At 43.2% G+C, this 11,472-nt stretch overlaps 1 protein-coding gene across 1 annotated transcript; it reads left to right on the plus strand.

Annotated features, from left to right (window-relative positions):
• Window positions 1–1,508: 1,508 nt before the first annotated feature.
• On the plus strand, window positions 1,509–3,441 carry CXCR1 (C-X-C motif chemokine receptor 1). Its single transcript, XM_028509914.2, has one exon. It carries the CDS (start codon window positions 1,513–1,515, stop codon window positions 2,581–2,583), a length of 1,071 nt encoding a protein of 356 aa, XP_028365715.1. The 5' UTR covers window positions 1,509–1,512; the 3' UTR covers window positions 2,584–3,441.
• The last annotated feature ends 8,031 nt before the right edge of the window (window positions 3,442–11,472 follow it).

Here is an 11,472-nt window from a genome sequence, read left to right on the forward strand (position 1 = left end):
ATGGGCAGGGCTCCAAGGAGAGGCTGTGACGTGGAGTCACCATTTCCCCTTTATTCACCAAGTTCCCTCTGACAGTTAAATCATTCTGGCCTCTGAGATTCAGGCTCTTACGGTTGGTGCCTCAGGTAGGAAACCACCTCCGGTGGCCAGGACTTTCTCTGGGGTGGGGAGATTTGGTTGGACTGTGTTTTAGAAAATGCATCCATTTCTCTGGGTTCTGGAGATTTCTGCTCAGTTGGCTTTCTGCCTCCTCCCTTGTGACCGTGTATCCAATTCTGACTTTATATGCGTGGCTGGCGGCTGTCATTGGTGACAAGGAGGCATAGCCTCCTCACCTCCTTTGCAAGGAAGAGGCTTACACCTCCCCAGTTTGATGTTGACTGCTTTGCCCTAAGACTTTGTTTCCTGTGAAGCTGCGATACTGGCAGGAGAGAATGTGCTAAAGGGTGTGGATCTGAATGAACTTGTAGAACCTCAGGCCTGGAAACAACTCAGGGGTCATGAATGCTGCCTTCCTCAATTTGCAGAGGAGTGCACGGAAATTTAGAGAGGTTAATGGACCCTCTCAGGGTCACACACCGTATCCGTGCTAGAATCAGGACCGGGTAGAAGAGATCCTTATTTCCAGTCTTGGTAACTGTCCAAAGGTTTTCAGACTGTTCTCTGACTAGTCCTGGGGGTTGGGGGGGCCTCCTAGCAGCAGTCTGGGTAGAGGGGGCATCACCCCTCCCCTCTCCAGGAGATGGGAGGCTTTATTTGTTTTACGTTTTGGGCTTCTGTTAAGATTTTGCTTCAACCAAGTGTTTCACAATTTAAAAATGATGTTTGAAAAGTGCTGAATGTTCCCGAGGATGTTTAGGAGGTGATTTCAGGAACCCAGATGGGGACTGCCCTCAAAAGCTTACACGTCCTTTAGACAGAGAACCAAGCATTTATTGCTTCTTTAGGGAGAAGGCTTAAAATGCACTTTAATGCTTCATTGTTATCATTGCTTTCCCTCAGTAGATTCAGAGTCAGTAGATTTTAAGAGGGCTAACCAGAATCAGGGATCACATAGGAGGGGAAATGACATAGAAAGGGATACACAGAGACGGGTGTGCTTCCTTCTGTTTTGCTTAATGCTGGCTTCTCCCACATGTCCAGGACTCACCTGCTCCTCCCATCTGAGTGCCCAGACACGGCTGAGGATGTAGAAGGCCAAAGGAAGGACAGAGGTGGAATTATAGAGTCAAGGCAGTTGTAGGCCCGACCAGTGACCAAGGTTTTCCTCCCTGTAGTTCATCTCATTCCACACTCAGATAAGGCCTTGGGGTTATGGAAGGTTGACCACATTGTCAGGTAGCGCTGACCTCTAAAGAAATCCAAGAAGGAAGCAAAGGAAGGGATCTCTGGTGGCCAAAGCAACAGGGAGGCAAAAAATATCCTGGTAACGGTTCTCACATCCTTGATGAGAGTGACTTGAATCTGAGTTATAAATCACAACTTTTCCTAATCTTTCAGCTAGATCGAATCATGAGTTACGTTGTGGACATTTCATCCTGGAATTATACGGATTGGGAGTCTTACTTTGAAAATTTCACCGGCACACCACCCACAGAACAATCTTATAGCCCCTGTCTCTTGGACACTGTGACCCTCAACAAGTACGCTGTGGTTGCCATCTATGCCCTGGTCTTCCTGCTGAGCCTGCTGGGAAACTCCCTGGTGATGCTGGTCATCTTACACAGCCGGGTCAGCCGCTCTGTCACTGACATCTACCTGCTGAACCTGGCCCTGGCTGACTTGCTCTTCGCCCTGACCTTGCCTATCTGGGCTGCCTCTAAGGCAAAGGGTTGGATCTTTGGCACAACGCTGTGCAAGATGGTCTCACTCCTGAAGGAAGTCAACTTCTACAGTGGTATTCTACTGCTGGCCTGTATCAGCGTGGACCGCTACCTGGCCATTGTGCATGCCACACGCACACTGACTCAGAAGCGGCACTGGGTCAAGTTCATATGCTTAGGCATCTGGACACTATCTCTGATCCTGTCCCTGCCCATCTTCATCTTCCGTGAGGCCTATCAACCACCTTTATCCAGCCCAGTCTGCTACGAGGATATGGGTGCCAACACAACCAAATGGCGCATGGTGATGCGGATCCTGCCCCAGACCTTTGGCTTCCTCCTGCCCCTGCTGGTCATGCTGTTCTGCTACGGCTTCACCCTGAGCACGCTCTTTCAGGCCCACATGGGGCAGAAGCACCGGGCCATGCGGGTCATCTTTGCTGTCGTGCTCGTCTTCCTGCTCTGCTGGCTGCCCTACAATCTGGTCCTGGTGACAGACACCCTCATGAGGCTCCGGGTCATCGAGGAGACCTGTCAACGCCGAAATGACATCGGCCGAGCCCTGGATGCCACCGAGATCCTGGGCTTCCTCCACAGCTGCCTCAATCCCCTCATCTATGTCTTCATCGGCCAGAAGTTTCGCCATGGACTCCTCAGGATCATGGCCACCCATGGGCTGATCAGCAAGGAATTCCTGGCCAAGGAGGGCAAGCCTTCCTTTGTTAGCTCTTCCTCAAGGAACACTTCTACTACCATCTAAGACCCCCACCCCTGTTGCAGCCCCACAGGGCTCCTTCCCGCCTGTCAGCACAGCACCCAAGACTCATGTCTATTGGCTATTCACAGTCTCTGTGTCAGGACAGCCCCCACTGAGGTCACAGGAAGTTGCTGAGGCCTCAGCCTTACCAGGCCCTGTTGCATGGTTGAGAAAGCCTGCCCTGAAGCCTCACCCCTCATTGTAATTGCTATGTCATCTGCGAGAGCTCTGTCCATCCTACTACTGAGCCATAGCACTCTGTCCTTGGAGACATTTCAAAGACATGCTTTGAAATGAGTTCAAGAAGTTCCCAGCCTTGGGAGCCATCAGTGGCAAACACCACAGCTATTTCCCCAACTCTCCCTTTCCTAGCTTGCTAGCAAAGTCTGCTTCCCTTGAGAGAGGCTGAAAATAATATATACCTCCATGAGTTCTTTAAGCTAGGAGTGGCCATATTCTCCAGTTCTGATTAGGAAGACTTACAGGCAAGTGTGTGCTGGTAAACCAGTCCCCCAGGGAAACAAAAAGTCCTGCCTTGTAGCATTTGCCAAGTTCTGTGTTATAACTGCTCCCACCATGGCAATTTCAAGGGTGGTTGTGTTTAGCAACCAGCTCACAAAATTCTAGAAAATATAATAATCTGCATTGAGCAAAACATTGCTTAAAAGGAGGTCTGCTGGGGCCAGGGGACTCCTGGAAGATACTCCTGATTGAAAAAAAGAGAGACGCACCTTCTTGGATCTTGCCTTTGAATGTGGTTATAGTATATGATCTGTGGTATAGTATATGATGTGGGGCAGCATTTTTGTGACTATGAGGCAAAAAGCCTAATATGTTTAGGCTGGTGGAGCCCAAGGATAATATGAAGCTGAGAATAAAGAGCCCAGAAATGAACCTAAGCATAAATTGTCAAATGATTTTCAACAATGGTCCCAAGACTATTCGATGGGGAAGCGATAGTCTTTCAACAAATAATGCTGAGAAAATTAGAAATCCACATGCATAAAAATGAAATTGGTCCTGGCTGGTGTGACTCAGTGGATTGAGCACCAGCCTGAGAACCAAAGGGTCGCTGGTTCGATTCCCAATCAGGGCACATGCCTGGATTGTGGGCCAGGCCCCCAATAGGGGGTGCAGGAGAAGCAACCACACATTGATGTCTCTCTCCCAGTCTTTCTCCTTCCGGTCCCTTCTGTTTAAAAATAAATAAAAAAAATATGAAATTGACCTTTTACCTTATACCATGCACAAAAATTAACCCCAAATGGACTGAAGACCTAAACGTGAGAGCTAAAATTATCAGACTCTTAGAAGAAAACATAAGGAAAAAGCTTTATTTGGTTTGAAGTTGGGGATGGAATGAGCTTCAGGAATGGGGTTTAGGTCAAGGTTGAGATTGTGATCCGAGGGGGAGGTTAGAGTTGGAGATGTGGTGGTGGTGGGGAGCCAGGGGTGGCGTAACAGCTTGGGCTGGGGTGAAGGGTCAGAGTACAGGGAGAGATGCAGAATAGGAAAGGTTAGTAATGATGTGAGTGAGTTGTGGGAGGTTCCAGATGGCACTGGGGCCAGATATGGAGGGAGGCTTGGGCGTGGGATGGATGTGAAGGTGTCGTGAATCCAAGGGAGGAGTGTTAGGGATAGAGTGAATGGCTCGGATGGGTCAGTGGCTACAACAGTGGCTACTGCTATTCAGTACAGTCAGTGGCTGGAACAAAAAGTCATTGCTGGTAGGGTCACCATCTTTTCTGGAGCATTTTCTAAAATGTGGCCAGGAAGGAGGTGCTTCTGCCTTGAGACTCCAAATTGGTTGGTGAGGAAGGAGTTAGGGGCGCAAGCCCTGAGAAATGGATCTGATTAAGGAGAGAAGATGGGAGAATGCACACAGAATCCAGGGAGGAAGGCTGGGAACCTCTTTCCTCTTCTTCCCTCCTCTCAGTGCCTTCCTACCTCTTCTACTGTAACCCCCAAAGTTCATCTTCCTCCACCTCAAAGCCAACTCCATCATGGGCTTCGGTAAGTGAATAAGGATCTATATGGGGTCTGGGGAAATACAAATGACTCATACAGACTGGAAAAAATGCTTGGCCTCATTAGTAACTTGGGATGCGGGAATCAAACAGCAATAAGATGACTTGGAAATGTTTTAACAGGAGAGGAATGGAGTCAGACTGTCTTCAAACAAGTGCACCATTGTTCTGGTAGATTTGTTAATGCAGTGTGGAATTCTCTGGGTATGGCTCAAGTTGTACATGATTTGGATTTTGGATCTGTAAAAGGGCGAGGATGTCGGTACTGAAATAGCATGGTGTGTTGAAATATCAAAGACTGGTATTTTGATCACCAAACAGGGTAAGGGTTACATACCTGGTGAAAGTCAAGGAGAGAGGTCACCTCAGGGAGCAGCTAAATATTCGGGATGGTGCTGAGATCAGGGACAGGGTGCGTCTTAGGAGCTCGGTGGGGCATCAGAGATGGCAGAGAGTTTGGGACAGTTACAGATGTAGCTGTGAACAAAACTAACTTTATTTCTGTGTCCCAGACTTCTTCCATCTTTAAGTTTTAATGTTGTGACCTTTAATCAACCTTACTGTCATTAGCAAGCATGTCTGTGGTTGTTTAACTTACACAATGCAGCCTTGAATATTTTTATTAGTAGGAGTGGGAATGGCATGATAACGGAGTCAAATATAAACATTGCAATGATGATAACGTCTATGATAAACAACCATCTGTCACAAGACCGCCAGCAGGTATGACTCCTAGTGTGTACTGCATTCTTTGTCCCTTTGTCTTGCCCATCATTAGTCCTTAAGTTATACTGTAAGAAAGTACTGTAACAGGGGTCTGTTAGTGGAGAATGTTCTGTGCGGATTGCTGGGTTCCCTGTCTACTCCAACCCCACGTCGCTGTAAGTAAGTTACTCTTTAATAAATTGCTATACTCTATGGAGTTGCCTGCATCATTTTTTGATCTTGAGGTACCTTCTCATTACGGTGGCCATTACACCTCTGCCCTACTATCAGACAGATAGGACTGGGGTTAAGGACGGGCTGGACATCAAGGACAGGGGTGTTGGGGTGGGGGTGTGATGTGAATGCATGTTCTGCACAATGCTTGCTGATTTTAAAACTGAAAATTGGTTTTGTAGGCTTGGTTAAAATGTCCCAGCCTCCAAGTAATTATATTGAAATATACTATTTCCCCATATATTAGCTCCCCTCTGACAACCTCAGCATCCCTTGTCCCCTTATCTTAGTGGATTATTCTTACTAGTTCCAGCAAAATAATGATAATCTGGATCTTATCCCACAGAGGTTTAAGATATTCTCTTTCCTAGCAACTTGCATTTTAAGTAGGGTCTTCTGGAGGCTGAAAAATCTCATAGGTGCAGATGAGATAAAATGATCATCTCCTCTTCGGTCTAAGGGTCTTCCCAAAAGTGACCTGTAACCAAGAAGTTGTAATGGAATACAGCCTTTTGCTGTCTCCACGCAGAGGTTGGAGGGGCCAAAGGTCTCTTAGTCTGACCCAGAAAGCTATGAGTAGTTAAGAGCTGAGTTCTCACCACCAGTGCTTTTATTCATCCTGGTGTTATTTTTAATTGTTCTTTAATTTATTGATTTTTAGAGAGAGAGAAACATTAATTTGTTTTTCCACTTATTTATGCATTCATTGGCTGCTTCTCGTATGTGCTCTGAATGGGGATAGAACTCATAACCTTGGTGTACGTGGACCATGCTCTAACCAGCCCAGCTACCCTGCCAGGACCCATACTGACATTGTTTTAAATTTTATTATTTATTTTTAGAGAGAGGGATAGGGAGGGAGAGAGGGAGAGGAAGATGGATGTGGGAGCGTTATGTTAATCGGTTGTCTCTTGCGTGGCCTGCAACCCAGGCATGTGTCCTGACTGGGAATCAAACTGGTGACCTTTCTGTTTATGGGCTGACACTCAAGCCACTGAGCCACATGAGCCAGGGCTGGTATTCTGCTTTTAAATTCAAGATCTCTCTTCTAACCTTCAGGGTAGAAATGAATTAAAGAATAAGAAATAAATAAAAAATAAACAGGATATGTTAACTTAGACTTTCTAAAATTAGTCTCTCTTTTTTGTCAAAGTACTTCAGGTGCATTGTCTAGTTTTTATAAATATAGCTTATAATAAAACCCAGCAGCATCCCTCCTGCCGCACTCCCTGCAGGCAAATGCAACAACGTTCAGCTCTCATAGCTGTTTTCTCTAATAGCGGTCTGCACATTTCTAAATACCATGCTTACACTGCTAGCTTTTGATTTCCCCCCAGTTTTAGATACCACCTATTGACTTGCTAGTTTGGTTTCAGAAGATACACCACTCTCCGGACTCTCTCCTGCTTTTACCCCTGTCCAGCAAACTCCAAAGCTGCCCGCCCCCTACATCCACTCCCTTCTCCCAGAAGAACATAGATACCATACATTTTGGTTAAGTCAACATTCAATGTTTTTGTTTATAGTGATTCTGTAAAAAATTATTCACAGTTGGGTACAATGTCTATGTTTCCTTTTTTTGTACAAGTTTTGTTTAACAATAGAATTTTTCCATGTACTTTTCATTATTTCAGTCCCAAATGTCTTCCTTAATGCATTCACATTCATCAGACAATCTATTAATTTTCTTCTTCCTTGGAGATCTCTCTCCTTCATAGTCCTGTTGCAACCCGGACAGACTACTCTCCCAGATTGCTCCTTTTTTTCTAAATTGCTTTAATTATATTTCCAGATAAATTTCAAAATTTGCTTGTCAATTTCTATTTGGAATATTGTTATTCCAAAATAATATCCTATTGGGGTTTTGTTTTGGATTATGTTGACTCTATAGATCAACTTGGATAAAATTAATATCTTAAGAATATTGAGTCTTCCAATTTATGAGCATAGTTCTTCAATTATTTAGATATTTTCTAATCTATCTTGGAAAAATTTTATAGTTTCTGGTACATAGATTTTGTACCTATGTTATTAGATTTATCCCTAAGTATTGATTTTATGATTATATGGATGCTGTTATAAATGATACTTAAAAAATTTAGTTTTTGTTTTTTTCCTTACTAGCATATAGACATACAATTGAATTGTATGTATTGACCTAGTATCCCGGGACCTTAGTGAAAAATCTCATAATTAATTAGTTAATAATTAATTAACTATTACTAATTCAGTAATTAGTTCTAGTAGTTTTATTTTTAAAGATTCTTTTGGATTTTATATGTTCACAATTAAGACATCTGAGAAAAAAGGCAGTTGATTCCTTCCTTTTCTTTATGCTTCTTATTTATTTTTCTTGCCTTATTTCACTGGCTAGGCCCTCTAGTACCAGGCTGAATAGAAGTTGTGAGAGTGGACATTCATACTGTGTTCTGATTCTTAAGGGTAAAGCGTTCAATCTTTCTCTATTAAATATGGTTTAGGCTAAAGATTTTTTATAGGGATGCTTTGTTAGGTTGAAGAAGTTTCTTTCATGAATGAGTGTTAAATATTCCTCTTTCTTTAAGGGCCTGGGCTCTGGATCCAGACTACTACTGCTTACAGACTTTGTGACAAAGAGCAGATTACTTAGCCTCCCTTTACCATTTTGTGAAATGTGGATAATAGTAAGGCTTTGCTAATTCTTTTGAGGATTAAATTAAATGAGCACACACACACACACACACACACACACAACATTTAAAAGGATGTCTAGCATACATTAGGTACTGTAAAAATGTTAGCTATCATTCTTTTAGTTTATCCCCTTATTTTGCTGGATTACTGGATTTTGCTGAGGAAATGCATATAGGAGATAACATTTTGGAGAACTTGAATTTCCAAAAAAGCCTTGACTTTACTCTCATACTTGATTGGTATTTTGGATGAGTACTGAATTCTAGGTTGGAATTTATTTTCTTTCAGAATTTTGTAGGCTCTTTTAATTTCTTCTGGCTTCTAGGGCTGCTGGACTTCTGATGCTATACTAATTCTTGATCTATTGTGTGCAACTGGATTTCCTCTTAGAAGCTTTTAGGATATTCTTTCTATCTTTTTAGTTTTAGAATGCACAATAGCCTGCCTTTTTTTAAATCTTTCATTCATTTGGCTGGGTACCTGGTAAAGCCTTTTAATCTGGAAACTCGGGTACTGTGAAATTTTCTTGTATTGTTTCTTTGCTACATTTCTACCCTTTGTTTTCTCTATTCTCTTTTCCTACGATTTCTCTTATTTGGGTGTTGATCTCCCAAATTAAGTCTCTAATATTCTTATCACTTTCTGCCTATTTTTCAATATTTTTATCTTCCCACTTTCTATGAAGTTACCCTAACTTTTATCTCCTAGACCTTTCATTGGAATCTAAAGTTTCTGCTGTCATATTTTAAATTTCTGATGGGCTTTTCCCCCTGTTCCTTAATATTCCCTTTTATGGCCCCTCTTTCTTGGGTCACAGATGCAACATTCCCTCTTATCTTTCTGAAGGTAGTATGATTTTTTTTGAAGATTTCATTAGATTCCTTCTGGGCTTTTTCTTCTGGTCTGATAACTCAGTTACCACTTTGTATCTACTTTCTGACTTTCATTTAAAAAAATCTCTTATCTGTTATTTTCTCTCTCATTTCTTTGTTTTTGTATTGTGTGGGATTATGCCTCACAAATGCATTGTGACATTTTCAGTGATTTTGAAAGGGATCCAAGGTGAAAACATTCTCTCAATCCTCCATTTTTTTGGATACGAACTTATTCTGGATTAAAAAAAAAAAAACCCTTACTTTAAAGTCACATTCAGATTGATCTATTATCTTTAGTTCCTCAAGTGTAAATTCTCCTGTTTGTGATGTCAGCTGACTAGTGACTGTACCAGTTGCCAGTTCTCTGTAATATTTGATTGTGAGCTCATCCATTGAAGAGTCTGTTTTCATGGGAGCCTTGCTTGTGTCCTGGGTTATGGAAGGGTCAGGTCTTGGCTGTCCTTGCTGGGCCCTACTGAGTCACACGGTGTAGAGCATTTTGTGCTATTGTCCTTGTTATCTGGTCCCGGGTTTCCACACCATTCCAAAGGGCAGATTGGGGTTCTCACCACTTGCTACTCAGGCTTGCGATTTTGAGCTGTTGCTCAGGTGGCCCTCTTTCTCCTCTTTCCCTCATATCCTGGGGCAGGCAGCTCACATGAGCGTCATGTCTCAAAGCTGAAGGTGTTTTTCTAGCCCCAGCCAAGGGTGGGTCAGCTCTTTCTTAGTTCCTAGCTTTTTGCGGAAATCCAGTTCCAGTTCTTAGCTGTGCATGGGGCCTGCAGATAGACCCACTGGTGTTACCATCCCAATCCTAGACCAGCTCTAGTATCCTCTTGTGTCCCCGTGGCTTCAACACCTGCTCCATGATAAATTAATATATTTTTAAGTTTACTTTTTATTTCTGGCCCTTAGAGATCTTAAGCTCTCTTTTCTGTCTCTCTCTTTGCTTTTTGTCTCAGATATTTACTTTGAAATAAAAAATATATGTTATCTAACATTTCTGTGTATGGTGTGTGTACATGTGTTGTTGCTTCCCATGCCTCCTCAGTCCACCATCATGACGGAATGTCAGTAACAATTCAAATAAAAGGAAACAATTTTCCTTCCTGTTCTTTGTTTCCTTTCCTTAAAGATAAGCACTGTTAAAACTTTCTCCCAGTGAATTTTTAAAAAAGATTTTATTTTAGAGAGAGGGGAAGGGAGGGAGAAAGAGAGGGAGAAACACATCAATGTATGGTTGCCTCTTGTGCTCCCTCTACTGGGGACCTGACCTACAACCCAGGCATGTGTCCTGACTGGGAATCAACGGGTGACTCTTTGCCTCACTTCTCGGCGCTTGATCCACTGGGCCATGAGAGCTAGGGTGCTCCCAGTGAATTTTAAAAGTCAACCTGAAGGACACATTAACCAGGTTTCTAGTTGACCGAGAGTGTGTATGTGTGTGTCGCATACGCACGTGTGCGTTGGAAGGAAATGACCCCATGTTATCTCAGAATTAGCACCCCATTAAATTTCTTGGGGCAAAAACATTATATAAGTTTCAAGCGTACATTCTATAATACATCATCTGTATAGTGCATTGTGCACTCACCACCCAAAGTCTAGACTCCTTCCATCACCATCTATTTGACCCCCTTTATTCTCTTCATTTGCCCCCACCTCTGCTCCCCTCTGGTAGTCCTCATAATGTTAGAAACTCCTTATGTTATCCAGGTCTATACCAATGGTGTGGGAGAAGTAAGATCTAGAAGGTGAGTGGGAAGGTACATCTGAAGAAATGCAGTCACTTCCGAAATGGGAAGAAATCGTATTGCTCAACAGAAACCTATGAGGCCACATCCGTACCTCTCTTGGTTCCTAAATCGTAAACAACAAAGCTGTCTTCCTGAAAGAGCTGGCTTGGCTCCAGCTTTGAAAGTGTTGAGGATGGAGGGAGACCGAGCAAGTAGGGCCCGAGGGCAATGCAGTGCGGGGCTCTCCTCTTTGCCAGCATCCTTGAGCCCTCCTCTTGGCTGGGATCCTGATGATTCGCAGCAGGTACTCTCCCTGTCCATATCCCCCAAGGCATTTAGAAATCATGTGTTAATAAGAATCACATAACCAGTTAACTGATTATGTATCAAATACCTACAATGTATCCAATGTGTGCTAGACCCTTAAAACAAGAGCAGGTATTATAGAAATGAAACATAGAGAGGGCAAAGGAAACTTGTGAATTATGGATATGTGAGGAGTTCATGAAATTTCCTGTGCATCAGGGTGACTGGTACAAAGAGATCTATCTGGGGGTCCTAGTGCACTACAGGCTGGACCTGAAGGGTTGGAAAAATGCTTCTAATTAAATAAAAGAAAGAAAAAAAAAAGACTTAGTAGCT

This window comes from Phyllostomus discolor, chromosome 4 (assembly GCF_004126475.2).
Source record: "Phyllostomus discolor isolate MPI-MPIP mPhyDis1 chromosome 4, mPhyDis1.pri.v3, whole genome shotgun sequence".
Taxonomy (NCBI): Eukaryota; Metazoa; Chordata; class Mammalia; order Chiroptera; family Phyllostomidae; genus Phyllostomus; species Phyllostomus discolor.